This window comes from Nansenia antarctica, assembly GCF_963989245.1.
Source record: "Nansenia antarctica genome assembly, chromosome: 6".
Lineage (NCBI taxonomy): Eukaryota > Metazoa > Chordata > Actinopteri > Argentiniformes > Microstomatidae > Nansenia > Nansenia antarctica.
Window position 1 is genome coordinate 4500326 of NC_137676.1, and position 19286 is coordinate 4519611.

Consider the following 19286-nt stretch of genomic DNA (forward strand, 5'->3'; position numbering starts at 1 on the left):
GAGTCCCGAGGCTCTCAAAATAGCCTGAGGAGGTGTCAGGTGAAACACTCACTCGTCATAACAACAAAGAGCATGATGCAAATAGGGGTTTGTTTGCCCGAAATTGCTTTACCTGAGAAAATGGTCAAACCAGCCAGTGTCTGATGACAACAACAACAACGCAACACGAGGAAGTTCACATCGTGAGTTCTTGAGCTGGCTTGTTATCCGTTGGTGGACACTAGTTATCTTCATAAATAGCCGCCTATTTTTACACCAGATGGTTTCATTCTTTCTACCATCACCTCACACGGAGTTACAGGCCTGATCAATGCCAACAGCCGGTGGTCCTCAGCTGGTAGAGCATGGTGCTAACAACGCTTAAGACTGTAAACGTAGACTGCACTTATATTAGCGTCTTATTCCAAAAGCGCTTTACAATGGCCCCTACATTCACCCGTTCACAGTTCACACACACACATTCACTCACCAACGGCGGCGAGCTACCATGCAAGGCGCCGGCCCGCCCCCAGCTGGGGGAATCAAACCGCCGACCTTGCGATCATTAAACGCTGGCTCTACCTCCTCCACAGCCTCCACAGCCGCCCCTGATTGTGGGTTCGATTCCCGCTGGGCCCATATATACTGAAAAATGTTGCCACTCACTGCAATGTAAGTCGCTTTGGATGAAAGCCTCAGCTAAAATGTCATATACATGACATATGACATACATATATATGATATATTATAGCCTACGTGACAAGGCAACCTCAGGGCACGCTGAAGGGAACAGAACACTGACAAAGCCTTGAGGCGGAGCAGCACAGGATGTTGTTGAACATTGTTGTGTTACAACGTCTGAGGGGCCCAGACACGTCCTGATACAAGCAGTGGAGATAACCTAGGCCTAGTTAAGAGTCACTCAGCAGAGATAACCTAGGCCTAGTTAAGAGTCACTCAGCAGAGATAACCTAGGCCTAGTTAAGAGATAACGAAGGCCTAGTTAAGAGTCACTCAGCAGAGATAACCTAGGCCTAGTTAAGAGATAACCTAGGCCTAGTTAAGAGCCACTCAATTCATCTGAATTCAAAGACCTCTTGTTCCCATTGTTGCTCTTGTGACCTCTGTTCCCATTGTTAAAGGAATAAATAGCTTGTAAAGTTGTAATCGACATTGAACAATGTTTAGGGGACAACCTTGCAGACGCCTCGGTTTGACAGAAATCCTACTAAATGTACGCTAGTTCACAATGTGGATAATAATAATAATAATAATAATAATCCTTATTTGTATAGCACCTTCCGTTCATAAAATGCAGCTCAAAGTGCTTTACATTTCAAGCATTAAAACAAGATCAAATAGGCTAAATGTGGCAAGAACAAAATTAATACAATACAACAGCATAGATGAGAATTAAAACAAATTAGTAGAAAGTGGTCATTTCATAGCAAGCCTAAAGAGGCAACTGCCAACTTCTGGGGAGAGGAACCAATTAAGATATTGTATCGACCCGACCGTAGATCCCCAAAAGCTTTCCTTGGGCACTGTGGCAAGGAAAAGCTCCCTGGTAGGAAGAAACCTTGAGAGGAACCAGGCTCAGCGGGGGGGGGGGGGGGGGGCATCCGCCTCGGACTAGTCGGGTGAAACTACGCTTTTCTTTCTTTTGCGCAAGCTAAAAAAGCCTTCCAGTAAAAGTACGTTCTAAGCTCTTTCTATCCCCTCTGTAATCCTACAATGTGCCAACAGTCCGCAAAAGAAAATTGCAACTGACATTGTGTTGACAGCTTCTGCTGGTAATAGCCTAGAACAAACGCACACAATGACTATAATCCAACATCGAAAATGTTTCTACAACAGAATAATGAGACCCTCTCTTTTCTCTATGGGCTGAGTTACTTAGGTCTGTGACTTACTGCAGATCTACGCACTCAATCCGGCAATAAACCTACGACTAGCCTAAATACAATAAGTACAGTCCTACCACCAACCCTGGACAACTAAACTAAATAAAACTTCACATGTTTAAGAGTGAACATCCATCTTTATGCATTAGACGAAGGGAGAGAAGCATCGCTTATTACCTTGTGCCAAAAGAAAATAGCCTACACTTTTCGGCACCCAAAATGAACTGATTTTGAAGGGGGGAAAAAATCCAATTCAAATAGGGCCTGTCATGTTCAGACACACACAGACACACCCATGCATGCTGCTCCCAGTTTGCCTCCGAGATAGCCTCCACCAAATGGAAAACATTCTTTACTCTCTGCACCCAGTGTGGGAACCCACGGACCTGTCTTATAGACGCACCATCAGTCAGGTGTGTGAGTCAATGTCTTCTTTAAATGTGAGTCAGTGCAGTGTGCTCTTTAATGAAGGAGACAAGACAAATGTAGGAGACAAATCCCTGTTGTGGATATGTGCAACGTTGATAAGTCATCAGTCGTATGTTAGGCAGTTAGGTGTGATTTGTGACTAGCTTTGCTTTCCCCACTGTACTCAATGAAGTCTCCATTTTGTGAAGCATGAGATACTGTATGGTTTCCCACAGTTCTGTGTGGAACACAGCATTTTGAACCCTTTTAAATTCCATGCAGAACCCTTTTAAATTCCATGCAGAACCCTTTTAAGTTCCATGTAGAACCCTCTGTTACCAGGGTTACCTGTTCCACAGGTACAGCCAAAAAAACTGTGGGAAATCATAGTAACATCCCTCCACTGTAAAACCACTGGATGACTTTATCAATGTCGGCTTACTTATTTTACTTACTTAGGTTACTTTGGATTATTATTGTGTTTTTTTTAGATCTGAATGCTGCAATGTCAATGTTGAGGAACCAAAGCCAAAGAATTGTACTATTGCACTGCCTTTGCTTATCCTTATTCTTATGATAGTTGAGAAATAATCTCTCCAAAATATAGACACATGGCTTTCACTTGACACCCAATTTGATATGCCCTGATGAATTTAATCATTTTAATTTAATCAGGAAAGTGCAAGACAAGTGCAGTGGTTGAGTCACACCAACCCGGGAGACACACCGGTCCACCAAATGACTCAAACATACATATATGCAAGCATGATGCTGCATGCTTGCATGCCCTGGAAGAATGATTGGAGCTAGTAGCAAAGCAAGCTAACACATTACTTCCAAGTTAGCCTGCAAGTTACCAGGTCGAAAACACAACTTGTGTCCTAATGTACGTACCTTTCTCCAGAGCCTTCAGTGTGTGTTCAGGTATGGCTCCATCCCGGCGTGTCACACCGAGGGTGACATGTCTTCTGAGACGCTTTAGGACGGAGGCTGTTCAGCTATTTGAGCAGAAGCAGCTATAGCCTATATAAATATATTATACCAGCCTGGATGTGTGTGGCTACAGCCCACACGCCCATAAATTGCGTCACTTCTTGTTTTTTTTATGCAGTTAGTAGTGTGGTAGTGCTGGGGTGTATTCCATCAACGTTGCTAAAGGAGAATCCAGGCTTATTTTGTTAAGTCTCGCGAGAGTTACCAAAATAAGGCTGGGTTTTTGTAAGTCTCGCGAGACTTATCAAAATAAGCCTGGATTGTCCTTTAGCGACGTTGATGAAATTCCCCTCTGGGGTCTGCGTTGTCCTATGGAGCTGCACGAAATTTCTCTTACATTAAAAAAATATGTATATTGTTATTAATAATAAATAATAATAATATATATTATTATTATTTTAAATACATTATCTCGTGTTTGTTAGATAGGTCATGTGGACAGAAGAGGTTTCATGGTGGTGAAGTATGACTTTATTGTTGTAGTGCACCGCCCCCTACTGACAGAGATCAGTAACTACTAGTAGCAGCAGCAGCTGTTTGCTTTAAAATGTTCGCCCCAAATGGCTAAAATGTCTCAAATCAATTGTTTTCTTTTCATGAAAAGTGATAATGACTGTATTCATTTTAAAAAATGCCACTCAATGCTAATTAAATTTGAGTGAAATGTATGAACATTTTTTGTATAATTCATTAAAATCTGAATTAAATGGACTGACCCTTGCTCCACTTCATCATACTCGGCTGTAGAGGACTTTAAACCAGGGTGCAATTTCCTGTCTTTCTGGTCATTTTCTGAAAACCTGAGATGGACATTGAACCCGTCACCCAGCAGGACATTTGGCGAGGCAAACGTGTTTTTGTTGTTGTTGTTGTTGTTGTTGTTGTTGTTTTTTACAAGGTCTACACATTGTATGCACCTTCATACCTCAAAGGTGTACTGTACATTAAGCTCTGACACCATCTACTCTGTTTAGAATCTGCATTGTGCATCGGGAGAAATCTGAATTACAAACCCAAATGGGTGGGAAATATAAACAATCTGGTTGTCAATATTCCAATTCAGTTGGATTGTAAGATTGTAGATTTCTCATTATGCAAATAGCAGGGTCCAAACAACTGATGTCATTAAATCGAGTGCACACTACAAATCACTGAGAAAAACATTTAGCGATACTTTATCAAAGTCAGAGACTCAGTATTACAGCACCCATCATGTTCCAAAAAATGTTTAATTCTAATCCAATAAAATCTATTTGTGGCTCTTTAAAAGTCAAAAAAACGATGTTAAATAATAAATATTTACATAATACTGTTCAGTTCTGTGTATCATCCACATATATTAAAAGATATGTTTAGATTTTGGTTTATTGACATTTTGGACAATGGCATTACAGACTGTAAGTCTGAGCAGCTGACACAAGGAAATGAAAATGTACAGCAACCGTTCATTATCTGTCCTCCTCTGTCCCCTGAATCACATCTCTCCTCCTCTGTCCCCTGAATCACATTATCTGTCCTCCTCTGTCCCCTGAATCACATCTCTCCTCATTAGGGAGCACAGGGACGTACCAGGGCCACTTCACTGTAGTCTTGCACCCAATGAGACTATTTATAACACTCCTCAGACTTAAACCAGCACACAATACTGTGTGCGCAAAAAATACTGAAACAATTACATTGTCTGGTTATATCTTCAGTATTACAGAAGAGTAACTAAACTGTTATTTCTTTCTTTCCTCCGAAATGTATAAATAAGACAATAAATTAAAGCCTCGGAACTCGTCAAAATAAATCAATACAAACACGGGTTGGGGTTGGCCTAACATAAACTATAAGTCTGTATTAAAACAAAAACAAAATAAAAAGCAAAAAAAACAAAAACAAAAAATCACAGTAGCGGTAAGCTGCCCTGAGGTGCCAGGATGATCCCGAACACGTAGAAAAGTCCCATCAGGAGGTTGAGCTTGGCCGTCTTTTGCGGGATCTTGGAATAGCACTGGCTGCGGAACATCCTCTCCAGGGGGAAGGCCATGGGCAGCGTGAGCAGGGGCAGGGCCATGCTGATGGTGTAGCGCGTGGCCAGGATGCAGAACAGGACGTAGGGGACGAACAGCAGCAGGTTGTAGAGGATGTAGGACAGTGTGGGCCCTATGAGGATGGCCAGCGTGACGATGCCCGCCTGCTTGTCAGAGTCCATGTCTCTGGTGTTGTTGCTGTGCAGGATGGCCTCCGTGTTGAGGGCCAGGGGGACGGCGTAGACCAGGGGCAGGACCGACAGGTAGCCCACCTGCACCGCGTGGGCGAACATGACCGCCAGGGGGCCGAAGGTGATCAGGATCACCACGTCCCCGAGGGCCACGTACTTAAGACCGATGCCTGGGGACAGAGACCAACAGGGTCGCATTATAATTTATTTTAGACATTTAGCAGACACCTTTATCCAAAGCGACTTACAACAAGTACATTTGTCTAAGTAAGTGAATCTTCTATATATCAGTCATCATAACAAAAACAAATCTATGCTAAGACCAGGGGCCATTGGCAGTCATAAGGCAGTCATAAAGGAAGAATTAATTTTTTATTTTATGTTTTATTTATCAACGTGTCCATGAGGGAAATTAGCCGACTCCTATTTTTAACAATGGAAATTCTTGTACCTCAAGCGTTTAATCAGAGGAGGATGTGTGAGTGAGTGGGTGTGAGTGCCTCTGTTGTGTTTGGTTTGTTTGGTTAGCGCTAGTACAGCAAGCGAGCGATTGCGACGACAGCAGTTAATATTCAACCTACCTCCCGTGTATAAGAAAGAGCTGGAGAGGCCGCCGAAATAAATAAGAGCTAGATGCTCCAGCCTGAGCGTGGAGAGAAAGTACAGCAGGGTGGCGCACAAGCACCCCAGGGAGTACAGCACCGCCCCGAACATGACCACGTCCTGCGGGGCCAGGATCTCGTCCACCAGTGTCCTATCGTCACTTTTCTTGTGGTCAATCCCTTTGGAGAAGTCATAGTACGTGTTCACCAGGTTCCCCGCCCCGTGCACCACCAGGACCGCCACGGCGCACACCATCAGGATCACCAGGTCCACCGAGCCCTCCAGCTTGTAGGCCAGGGCGCTGCCCAGCGCCACGGGGGTGAGGGAGGCGCTGAAGCTCCACGGCCGCAGGGCCAGCACGTAGGCGGCGCACTTGTACCTCACGCCCGAGGTGACCCGGGCCATCGCTGAGACGCCGTGGTGGTGGTGGTGGGCGGTGGTGTGGTGGTGGTGGTGGTGGTTCCGCGCGGTGTCATTCAGGCCTGGCTGCCTTGTCCCGTTGTGTGTTTGTCCGTTCGACCCGGCCAAAACAAAGGTCTCGGCGCTGCTTGGTTTCTCCCCCTGGGCCATACCTCTACAAGGATACCCCCGGGTACCAGCGGTGGTCCAGAATAAGCAAAATGATGGTAAACCTGAAACGATAACATCACAAGAGCTCACACACATACATCATATAATAATAACAACATAGGCCATTTAGGCTGACGCTTTTATCCAAAGCGACTTACATTGCAGTGAATGCATAGATTTTTCAGTATATATGGTCCCACATTGAATCCTATAATGTTCCCCATAGACACAGAATCCTTGTTTGCAACAAGTGTCAAATCATTTCATATACTGGAAGCAAGAGCATCAGGACCAGAGCTTTGAAGGTTAAAGCACAACATAAACATATTATTACATAGCTATGAATAGCATGTAGGATGTTAAATTGATTAACATAGTTGTTTATTTATTGGATTAGAAGGGAGCTATCGCTGGCTCAGTCTGCAACATAGCTACTAGTAGAAGCATGTTAGAGTTTAGTTACATTTCATTTAGTTACCCTAACCCATGATAAATCTTTCAAAAACACCTGTTGATTGTCAAGATAACGTGGCACCTACAGTCTTAACAAAGAGGGATTGTAAAGGCATTAGCTAGCGGCACTGGTACAGGGCTGGAGAGTCAATCACCCAGATTAACGGATTACAGTTTACACAGCCAGCAGTATGCTAACCAGCTAGCTGCTAGCTACTACATTTGGAAAGGGAGAAATTAAATGTCAAGACCATACCTGTGTTATGTATCCCTTTCTATGACAAACTAGTCCACGCCATGAAACAACATCTTTCTATGACCGCTGTCTCGGGTTGGGGTCTGACCCTGCTCCGTTAGACGAGACCAGGACGTGTCAGTTTGGATGATGATGTTTCACTGGCTGGACACCGTCGCCCTGCTGCACCTGACGGGCGCCATTTCGTCCAACCAAAGATTCTTTAGAATCACAAGATGGTTGAGTGTCTCAAAATCCAATCGTAGTCGTTCGTCCACTCCGGAAACTAATAATAATAATAGTAATAGTAATGCATTTTATTTGTATTGCAATTTTCCTTCAAAATTATCTCAGTTCTACAGAGTACAAAAAGAAGAAAAAAAACGGGCATAAAAAAATAATACGTTAAAAACATAGTAAAAAGAACATAATAAATCATAAATAATATTATAAATCGCTTGTCAGAGATATATAATTCATATGTGGTCATATAAATGTGTGAAACTTGCTGGGCAACGGAATTCAAGTAAGATGGAAGATATTTTAAATGGACACAAACGTTTTTTATTCAGCCGTTATCGGCAATTATTCACGAGGTCAGCGGGTCTCGCCAGAGTGCGCATGTGCGTAGCCGTCACTCTCCCTAAAAAAACGATTTTTTTAACACACAGATAGGCTAACATGTTTTGTCCTGTGCGGCGAAGAGGTCGTAAGACCCTAGACATTACACACGTTAAGCTAAAACCAATAACGACAAGGTGCACACATGTTCACAGCCTTCATATTGTTTTCCAGCATTGGCAGCGATAGGTTCTGTTCACAGACTGCGAACGGAAATGGATGCGGAGTGAACCCTCTGGTTCCTGCTATCTCTGTGGCCCAACCCTCTGGTGCAACTTGGTTTAGCGCCGTCGGAAACTAGCGCCAAGGCGATTAGATTCCGCATGTTGTAACATAAAAATGTGAATTATAGCATACCCTCGACCCTTATTCGCATTGGTGCCAGACATTTCATATTTTTCGGTTCGTTGGCAGGTGCTATCTATTTCCGTCATGTGGTGGTGTGTGTGTGTGCGTGTGTGTGTGTGTGTGTGTGTGTGTGTGTGTGTGTGTGTGCGCGCGCGCGCGCGCGTGTGTGTGTGTGTGTGCGCGTGCGTGTGCGTGTCCATGAGTGTATATTATGCGTGTTATTTACATCAATATGAAGAAAACAACGTACTAAATGCCATCTTTTTAATCATTCGTGTAGGCTGTCTAATTGAAGACACACCTCAGCCTACTTTATAAAAAATGCTATAATATAAAAAACATTAGTAAAATCTCCTTCCTATGCAAAAATATAGATTTTTTCAACAGACTTATCAGGTCAAGTTGAATGGAGAATTGTTGAAAGAGAAGATATCATGCAGGCAGGCCTATTTGACAAATACTCAAAAAAAAAAAGAAGAAAAAAAAGATTCCAGTTATGTTGAATGAATGATCCAATAGGGGGAGAAGGAGAACATAGGTTTATCAGTATTGTGGGTTTCCTTTTCATTTAAACTTGTCAAACTCTGACCTCAATTTAAAGTAATGTGAAACCGTTTGGCACGCTGCGCGGAATAGCGGCGCTGCGCAGGGCCGAGGATTGAATAGAAAAGTGCTAAACTAAACCTTCATGCAGCCTAGTGCGGGCGGCGCGGGTGACCAAGGACTCCACGACTCAGTCCACTGGACTGGGCTTTAAACCACCACATCCTTTTCAAACACATTTTGAAATAAAAAGGATGCAATGGACGGCCACTGATGATATCCAAATTGGGGATTAAATGGTGGTAAAATTCTTTAGCCTGTCTTCTTTGAGGGAATTGGGAATCTGGACGGTGACATCGCAACGATGGTGTTTCAGACCTTCAGAGGTGTACAGATCAGTGACCTGGGCGCTCCGCTCCTGGCCGTGACGGTGCTGGGGGTCCTGTTGGCCGGGATGCAGGGGACCACCGCGTTCCCTACCTGGAGACTAGAGGTATGGTGGGACCATTCAATTCCTCTCCTCCACCGACCCGTTTTGAGTCGGGGTTTTGAATAGGGCCGTTTTGTCATTCAAATGTATTAAACCGAATAGGTGGAGAAGACCAATAACGCCGTGAATAATATAGCTTTTATGGACTTTGAAACCCTATTTTCTTCTCTTTTTTTGCGCTTTTACGCACGTACATTTCTCCTTCCCAAGTCTTTCATCTGCCTGTGCATCAAAGTTCATCTATATATCTAGTGGCTTTACAGGCCTAATGCTTCTTGACAATTTTAAGTCCTATTCATTTTTCATAAGTCAATATATGAAAATCTCATTCTGTGTTTGGAGCAAAGACTTTTAGTTGCCTTGGTGACGTCCTAAAGGAAAACGTATTAACCTATTGAAGCTGAGACATAACGTGCTCAATATAAATGTAAGAATTGTTTGACATGCTGTGGGTTGTTGCTGATGCATGCAATACATATGATTACAACCAGAAAAGGTAGGTTACAATCAGAGCTTCTCTGTCACTGTAGGCTAAAGTGGAGGGTGTTGCAGAAATTCAACAAATTTCCTTTGACAAGAGTTCTGTTGGTCCCACACGTCTTGCTTGTTATAATGACATAATGTCCTCCGTGTATGAAGTACAGTAGATTTGTTTGTGTGCCTATGCCACAGATGACATAATGTGTATGGTTTCAAAAATAATGAATGCAGTATTGACTGATATTATTGAAGTTAATCTGTTATTATCTGTTATACAATATAAACATTGTTTAAAAACATCAAAACACAGAGAAAGTGTATTGATATTTAGGGGGGGTACTTATTTTGGCGGTGTTTTATTGTGAAAATGAATATTGTCCAATCACTCTCTGCATAGGAAGATGGACAGACTACTCAGAATCTATAAATAGTAGTCCTCTGTGGCTCAGTTGGAAGAGCCTGACCCGAACAACAGGTTGTCGGTTCGATGCCCGCTGGGACCGTATATACTGAAATGTATGTATGCACTCATTGCAATGTAAGTCGCTTTGGATAAAAGCGTCAGCTAAATGGCCTATATATAAATAGTCAACTTGGAGAAAACCCGGGAATGTTTAACCAGCAGAGGACAATACAGGCAGCTAAGCGAGTTTGTGAGCACTGAGTGATCAAGTTCTGAGGTTAACTCCAGAGAGCTTGTTTTGGACTTAAAATTCTCTTTCCATTTTCATTTGTTTTCCCTCTGAAGAAAACGGAGTAGCAGTTTGCCAAGGCGGCCGCTTAGAGCAACATGTAGCTTCAAAAGTCATGATTTAGGGCCAGGGTACATGGACAGTTATCGTGTTGCTCCAACTTAAGTGGAATGCATACTCCAGCTTCAAGGATAAAAATGTCTTTAAAAAAAATAATTTGGGGGGGGGGGTTCTGTGACTATGTTATCAGTGAGGCAGGATTCTTCAAGTCTTCTTCTCTGTTGAGCGTGTCTCAGATCTTGGCAAAGTCCGCCGCTGTTTTCCTAAAGATTAAGAAGAAGAAAAAAAAAGGGAACTCTTGGAGGAATGTGTACTGTATATATTATTTATGAGGAAGAAATTCATTCATTTCCCAATGGGAATTCAGAAGAATCAAATCCCAAAGCTTTAGGCTGTATTTATTTGCATTATGTGAAGCAGGTGGTCAGGTTTGAATCACCGTGGTCCAATAACTTATTTTGGATGACAACATTGGGGAAGAGCTATGGAAAGTGGACGAATACACTTAAAATAAAAACCACTGTCTACATTATTATGTTGAATCACCAAAGAAAACTAATTGGTTGGCAAAAAGTGATCAAATTGCAGTTTCCATATAATTTGAACCCAGCTGTAAACCAAATTTCAACAGTGCACCTCAGTTATCATCACAGTGAACTCACGTTGACAACTAATATAAATGGACTGACTTATATAGCTCCTTATTCCAAAGCGCTTTACAATGGCTTCTCATTCACCCATTCACACACACATTCACACACCAATGGCGTGAAGCTGCCATGCAAGGCGCCGTCCCCACTCATTGGGAGCAATTTAGGGTTCAGTGTCTTGCCCAAGGACACTTCGACATGTGGCCAGTCGGGGCTCGAACCGCCGATCTGCCAACCTTGCGATCATTAGACGCCGACTCTACCTCCTGCGCCACAGCCGCCCCATGTGTATGTGTTGTGTCTATGTTGAAGCGGCGTCTGTGCCCAGTGTGTTGAGCAAAAGATGGTTAATCTAAGATCTTTTTTGTCCAAGGAAGAAGCTCACAGTTCCAGTGTGTTGCTGATTGGGATTCGTAAAGACGCCCGCTCCCAGGTGCTGCACCTCTCCAGAAACAAGCGCTACACCCTCACCCCCGAGAAACTCAAATGGGACAAGTTCAAGCTGACATACAAGTATGGCGAAAGCATTGTTTTTTTGCTTTTATTATTGTGTGTTGCTGCTCGAACCAATCTAAGATCAAAGTAAGTAAAACTAGAATTGTGATCTTCTTATGAGAAAGTGGTAAACCATACCAAATGTGGCTATATTCAAATGTGACATAATGACATGTGTCACTTGTAGTGAACGGCGGGGTAGAGTAGAGTAGCTTGTCCTAAGCGGGTATCGAACTCACAACCTCCTGCTTACAAACCGGCTGTGCAAGGGAGTTAACTCCCTTGGTGGAGATACTGATGGGCCTTAAACATTAAACAGGGAGGGAGGTCAAGAACAACATGAGGTAGGGCTTTGTGTATTCCAGGTTTGCCTAAATAGTGGCCATTGATTTCTGCTGTTGTGGTGGTTTAACTAGATGACGGTTGTGTTGTGTCTTGTGTAGGCTGCTGTCTTTCCCAAATAACCTGATGAATGCCAGCGACACGCGTAGGGGAATCGCCAAGGCCTTTGGCATGTGGAGCGATGTCTCACCCTTCAGCTTCCGAGAGGTACCAGCTGACCAAGACTCAGACATCAAGATCGGTGGGTACAACAGTACTGGGTGCGTTTGTAAATTCCGCTCTGAGAGCGTCGTAGCGCACACAGGAGGGTTCAACGTCATAGAGCGACCAAGTAATTTGATGATTGGACATCCCAAGAGGCATTCCATGAGTGCTGATCAGATTTCCAGAGCGTATTTACAAACGCACCCACTGTAATTGGCAATTAGCTCATAATCCTAGTGCGTGGTTGTCAGCATAATGTATGTGTTCATAAATCACCCCCCCCCTACTGTTGAATGTCCAGCGTGATTCATGCCTTTATTCTGTATGAAAAAAAAGAGCTGTCCACCTTCCAAGCATGTGTGTAGTAATTTGGAATCGTACTAAATCATGCCTTATGCGTCCCGTTGGGATCGAGTCCCGGGGTCTATGGGATTCTTGTTCCAGCATAAATTCTTTGGTGGAAGTGAGAAAAATGTCTGTGAGGCTGTCGTCCTTTGGGGGGGGAGTGGGGGGTGAGGGGGGTTTGAGGAAGTTTGTCCTTCTGGACTCTATCATCGCTAGACTGTTACTGTATGTGTGGAATGAGAGGGTCTGGAGAGAGAGAGAGCGTTTTCCCTCTTGGCTCAGAGACACGGCTATCTTCTCTTGGCAGGCTTCTACCCCATCAACCACACAGACTGTCTGCAGTCCTACTTGCACCACTGCTTCGACGGCATCACGGGGGAACTAGCGCACGCCTTCTTCCCTTCCACCGGAGAGATCCACTTCGACGACCATGAGTACTGGATTCTGGGAAACATGCGCTATAGCTGGAAGAAAGGCCAGTTCTCTTCTGTCATGTGTATTTTTCTCATTAGCGGTGGCAGCCAGATTCAGCCTCAACTTTACATTTTCTTATATGCACACAGGGTGTAAAGTGTAAATGTTTGACTGCTTTCATAGGTCACATTTGTTTAGAGATTACCTACTGGAGATACGGAAAGGAAGTGACTTGAGACTATTCAGGGGGGGTATTCCATCAACGTCGCTAAAGGAAAATCCAGGCTTATTTTTGATAACTCACATTTTTTAGAAATGACTGGAGATAAGACAAGGAAATGACATCAACGTCGCTAAAGGAAAATCCAGGCTTAACTTTGATAACTCTCGTGAGATTTATCCCAAAAATAAGCCTGGATTTTCCTTTAGCGACATTGATGGAATACCCCCCCAGCTGCAGCCAAGCAGTCAAAGCAATTGTGTTGTTGTGTTTTTTTTTCACAGGAGTGTGGCTAACAGACCTGGTCCACGTCGCTGCTCATGAGATCGGCCACGCGCTGGGCCTCATGCACTCCCTCTACCCCAAGGCCATCATGCACCTGAACGCAACTCTGACCGGGCACAAGATAATCACACAGGACGAGGTGTGGGGACTCCACCGACTCTACGGTACACAGGCACAGTTAGGGAAATATTTAAGTATCTAAATATAACATAGGTAGCCCTGGTTTCTTCAAATCGTATAGAAAAAGGTATTTAATTGTCTTTTCGCAAAAGGAGAACAGTTTACAAGCATGTCAGAACAAGTCTGGCAGTGAAAGGGTCCTCAGAAAAAAGGGACCTCCAGACAGACAACAGGGATGTTTATACACAGGTCACAAACCCCACCCCCTCAGGTGAGGTCCAAACCAATCACGTTGAGGGGAGGTCACAGATGAGGAAGAGGTAGGAAGGTGATGTGGGTGAATTCAGCCCTCCCTGAGGAATCATGGTATCACAAAGGTAAAGAGGGAGGGCTCAGGAGTGAACAAAGGCAGAGCCGTCACCCTGGTGTGGGTCGACATTGTCTTGAGTTTCTAGGCGTCAAGACAGGCTAGGGAAAACAAAAGGCGGTGAACTATTCAAATGACAACCCGTAAACAAAGAAATAATGAGATAATAACACACAAAGAACTGACGGTATCACATTGCTTGGGCTCATTAAATGGTTATTCAGCCTTCGGGTTGGGGAGGGTGGCGTCAATTCCATGGTGAATTCAAAAGCCATTATGGTGTTTGTTGAACATGAACATTGAACATTTTGTGGCAAGTCATTTGAAAGGTAAAAAAAGGCTGATCGTTGTCCTAAATTCCTTGAGTCTGAAAGACTGAAAGTTGCTCTCTAATCCCTCCTCCTCCTCCTCCTCCTCCTTCTCCTTCTCCTTCTCCTTCTCCTTCTCATCCAGGATGTTTGGATAGGTTATTTATCTGTCCAGCCTGGGCGCGGAAAGGCTATTGCGACAGCAAGCGCAAGCTGATGCAGAAGCACTGCCCCTCCAGCTGCGATTTCTGTTACGGTAAGAGCAACGGCAAAAGAGCAAGAGAGCAAAGTCCCAAGGAAAAAAGATTACTCTCAATCCACCGTTGCAGGGAATCGTTCAGATTCACCGTCTGCCAATAGCACAGCTGCTGCAGCCAGCAGGTCCGGTCCCCGCAATGCAGAATCAATGACAACCCGTCTTGATTTAAAGGCAGTGACGTAACACTGTCAATTCAGGAGAAATTACCTAACTAACCGAAGGGGGCTAGACAAGAGGTTGCCTGGTTTTTACTGTACTGCATGTGAGCTGATCCATGTCACTTTCACAGCTTGGATTGTCATAAGCTGCTGCTGCTGCTGCTGCAGTAGGTTTCATCAGCGTGGTGGATGGAATGGAGGGCCTTCGGTTACACAACAGGATGTGACTACTCCTAGCCGTAGCCCTCGGAGCCCTCCAGATTGTTGTGGGGTTTTTTGTCTGATTTGTCTGTGTGTAACAAGGCAAGAGGGGAGAGGATATGATCCCTGGCTCGTAATAATCTGTTCCTCATTGCTGATTGGGAGAAGTTGTTACGGGCTGTGGAAAATTCCTGAGCGACTCCAAACCTCTGGAATTTCAGACTGCGGATAGAGAGGGTTTGAGACACGGAAGGTCCGTTTTAGATTTTTGTGGCCCTAACGAGGGACTTGGTTATAAAATATGACCGTTGAGGCGTCATGATGGGTTCCTCTCTCGATGCCAGATGATGATGTTTATGTTGATGTAACCGACCACTTCTACCACTGGCATTTTTCTATGTAAATGATGTAAGTTGATTTATTAAGTCGCACTTAATTGCACACATATCAGGGTGAGAAATTCATGGGAATCAATCGAGACTAGGATTGTTTGAGATAAACAAAACGCCCAAACAGGTCATCCCAAGAAAGACATTAGTAAATCATATCAATGTAAAAGAAAGCCACACATTATTGTATCTGGTTATTATTTAGGGGGCGGCGGTAGCCTAGGGGCTAAACAGGCCGGCTAGCAATCGGAAGGTCGCTGGTTCGATCCCCGCCTCAGGAGGGAGCTGCATGTGAGCTGGTGACTGGAGGGTTGCTGGCATCATATCTAAGGTGCCAATAGTGCAGATTGTGCCCTTGAGCAAGGCACTTAACCCCTAATAGCCCCAGGGGTGCTGACTATGACATGACCCTGAGCCTAGAGCAAAGAACACATTTCGTTGTACTCTGTGCAATGACCAAAAAGGTTGAATCTAATCTGGTTGACAGCAGTCTATATTCTAAGAGTTGTCGTCGCCACCTCTCTGTAGAGTTCCCTTTCCCCACGGTGGCCCCCACCCCCACCCCGCCCAGGACCAAACACAAGCTGGTAGCCGAGGGCAAGAAGCTCACCTTCCGCTGCGGGAAGAAAATCGCAGCCAAGAAAGGCAAAGTATAGTGAGTATGTCTTACTATCCTATTTAACTGAAGAATTTGTGATTTTTTCATGAAAATTGCCAGAGCTCACGCATGACTGACCTTCACCAATAGAAGCTTATGTCCGTCCTTGAAGTCACATATAAGACAGAGGCCTTGGGTTCTCTAGGAGTACGATTCTCACAGAACTATTTTCCAATTTGTGTACGAGGCCTTGAGTCCTCTAGGTAGGAGTATGATTCTCACAGAACTATTTTCCAGTTGATTGTACTTGTGTTTCCGTAGCTGGTACAAGGATGGGGAGCTCCTCCAGTACTCTCACCCAGGGTACATCTCCCTGAAAGACGACCACATCAGCATCGTGGCCAACGCCATCAACGAGGGCACGTTCACCTGCGTGGTCAAGAAGAAGAACAAGGTCCTCACCAACTACTCCTGGCGAGTACGTGTGCGCTTCTGAGGGATAGGCCACGCCCCCTCTGAGGGAGAGGCCACACCCTCTGAAGGATAGGCCACACCCTCTGGGGGATAGGCCACGCCCTCTGAGGGAGAGGCCACATCTTCTGAGGGATAGGCCACACCCCTCTGAACGCACAGAAGCACTGGGTATTACACAATGACCACACAGACATACAATCATTCACAACAGAAACATGTTGGTTTGTCAAGAAGGGACCTCATTCACTTGGGCACATATTTCATTGTACGTAAATTCCATGTCTAGAAAATCCCCTAAAAATCAATCATGTTTGTTTTTTTGTTATTTTGTAAATGCATTTTTTTGTATACACAATAAAGACGTTTGTTCTGTGACGAGCAGCAGGTTTCTTGTTGAACTTGGTGAACTGCAGTACCCTGCGTAAGTAATTAGACAGTGAAGAATTTTTCTTATTTTGGCTCTACTCCAAAAGTTGGGATTTTCAATAGAATAATTACTGAGGTTAATAATAGACATTCTTTTATTTGAGGGTATTTGTGTAAATATAGATTTCTCCATTTAGAAATAACAGTTTGTACACACAGTCCCCCTATTTCCAGGCACTGGGTAATGAGACAGATGAATATAATATAAATATTAAGCACTAATGTTTAGTATTTGGTCGACAATCCTTTTGCATGTAATAACTGACATCGACAGCTCTCTTATGCCTGCACAAAAGATGTGACGGAACAGACCTAATTTAACAGAAACACCTGTCAAGCATATATAAATGCTTGTATACCGTGTATACAAAAAGTGTTGTCATTTCTAAATGGTGAAATCAAGATATACACAAACACCCTCAAACAACAGCTGAGCTCATAATCATTGTTTGATTTCAAGAGAGAGAGAGAGAGAGAGAGAGAGAGAGAGAGAGAGAGAGAGAGAGAGAGAGAGAGAGAGAGAGAAGAGAAAGTAACATGCTCTGTCACAGAATATACAGCGGCCCTGCGTCAATAAACAGGACAGTGAAGCATTTCTTAGTGATAGAAAAAAAACTAAACTTGGCCTGAACGGACACAATCTTGGTAATCCTGGCTATATTTTGCTCTTATAAAACTACTCCTCTCTAAACGAATACCGTTTGAATAATTTACCAACTGTCAATCTTGCATTCTAGAGTTCTAGAGCCAGAAACAACATGGTCTGCAGTCACGGGACCCATTTGGACTGTTCTCCACATGGTACGACTCAGACATGCAGTTTGCTCTGCTCGCCTTAAAGTGCAGCCAATGGCTCTGTCTAGAGAGGTCCGTGCTCTGCGCCTAGAGCGCCTGTACTGTCTAGAGAGGTCTGTACTCTGCCTAGAGAGGTCTGTACTGTCTAAAGAGGTCTGTACTGCCGAGAGAGGTCTGTACTGTCTAGAGAGGTCTGTACTGTCTAGAGAGGTCTGTACTCTGCCCAGAGAGGTCTGTACTGTCTAGAGAGGTCGGTACTGTCTAGAGTCTGTACTCGGTCTAGAGAGGTCTGTACTGTCTAGAGAGGTCTGTACTCGGTCTAGAGAGGTCTGTACTCAGTCTAGAGAGGTCTGTACTCTGCCTAGAGAGATCTGTACTGTCTAGAGAGGTCTGTACTCGGTCTAGAGAGGTCTGTACTGTCTAGAGAGGTCTGTACTCGGTCTAGAGAGGTCTGTACTGTCTAGAGAGGTCTGTACTCTGCCTAGAGGGGTCTGTACTGCCTAGAGAGATCTGTACTGTCTAGAGAGGTCTGTACTGTCTAGAGAGGTCTGTACTGTCTAGAGAGGTCTGTACTCTGCCTAGAGAGGTCTGTACTCTGTCTAGAGAGGTCTGTACTGTCTAGAGAGGTCTGTACTCTGCCTAGAGAGGTCTGTACTGTCTAGAGAGGTCTGTACTGTCTAGAGAGGTCTGTACTGTCTAGTCTATACTCTGTCTAGAGAGGTCTGTACTGTCTAGAGAGGTCGGTACTCTGCCTAGAGGTCTGTACTGTCTAGAGAGGTCGGTACTCTGCCTAGAGAGGTCTGTACTGTCTAGAGAGGTCTGTACTGTCTAGAGAGGTCTGGACTGTCTAGAGAGGTCTGTACTGTCTAGAGGTCTGTACTGTCTAGAGAGGTCTGTACTGTCTAGAGAGGTCTGTACTGTCTAGAGGTCTGTACTGTCTAGAGAGGTCTGTACTGTCTAGAGAGGTCTGTACTGTCTAGAGGTCTGTACTGTCTAGAGAGGTCTGTACTGTCTAGAGAGGTCTGTACTCTGTCTAGAGAGGTCTGTACTGCCTAGAGAGGTCTGTACTGTCTAGAGAGGTCTGTACTCTGCCTAGAGAGGTCTGTACTGCCTAGAGAGGTCTGTACTCTGCCTAGAGAGGTCTGTACTCTGCCTAGAGAGGTCTGTACTGCCTAGAGAGGTCTGTACTCTGCCTAGAGAGGTCTGTACTCTGCCTAGAGAGGTCTGTACTCTGCCTAGAGAGGTCTGTACTGTCTAGAGAGGTCTGTACTGTCTAGAGAGGTCTGTACTCAGTCGAGAGAGGTCTGTGCTGCCTAGAGAGGTCTGTGCTGTCTAGAGAGGTCTGTACTCTGCCTAGAGAGGTCTGTACTCTGCCTAGAGAGGTCTGTACTGTCTAGAGAGGTCTGTACTCAGTCGAGAGAGGTCTGTACTGTCTAGAGAGGTCTGTACTCAGTCGAGAGAGGTCTGTGCTGCCTAGAGAGGTCTGTGCTGTCTAGAGAGGTCTGTACTCTGCCTAGAGAGGTCTGTACTGTCTAGAGAGGTCTGTACTCAGTCGAGAGAGGTCTGTGCTGCCTAGAGAGGTCTGTGCTGCCTAGAGAGGTCTGTGCTGTCTAGAGAGGTCTGTACTCTGCCTAGAGCGCCTGTACTGTCT

General features: G+C 44.6%; 2 protein-coding genes across 2 annotated transcripts; one reads left to right on the forward strand and one right to left on the reverse strand.

Annotated features, from left to right (window-relative positions):
* Nucleotides 1-4785: 4785 nt before the first annotated feature.
* ubiad1 (UbiA prenyltransferase domain containing 1) lies at nt 4786-7553 on the reverse strand. Its single transcript, XM_080534971.1, has 3 exons — nt 7373-7553; nt 6072-6725; nt 4786-5660 (listed from the first exon to the last, which is right to left on the reverse strand). The coding sequence occupies exons 2-3, from the start codon at nt 6661-6663 to the stop codon at nt 5173-5175; spliced, it is 1080 nt and encodes a 359-aa protein (XP_080391097.1). The 5' UTR covers nt 6664-6725; nt 7373-7553; the 3' UTR covers nt 4786-5172.
* On the forward strand, nt 6714-16694 carry mmp23ba (matrix metallopeptidase 23ba; the record flags this gene model as incomplete). The annotated part of the gene is made up of 9 exons (XM_080533521.1): nt 6714-6719; nt 9180-9356; nt 11609-11748; nt 12174-12313; nt 12929-13096; nt 13540-13704; nt 14481-14591; nt 15871-15997; nt 16262-16694. 9 exons carry the CDS (start codon nt 6714-6716, stop codon nt 16434-16436), a joined length of 1209 nt encoding a protein of 402 aa, XP_080389647.1. The 3' UTR covers nt 16437-16694.
* Between the last annotated feature and the right edge of the window lie 2592 nt (nt 16695-19286).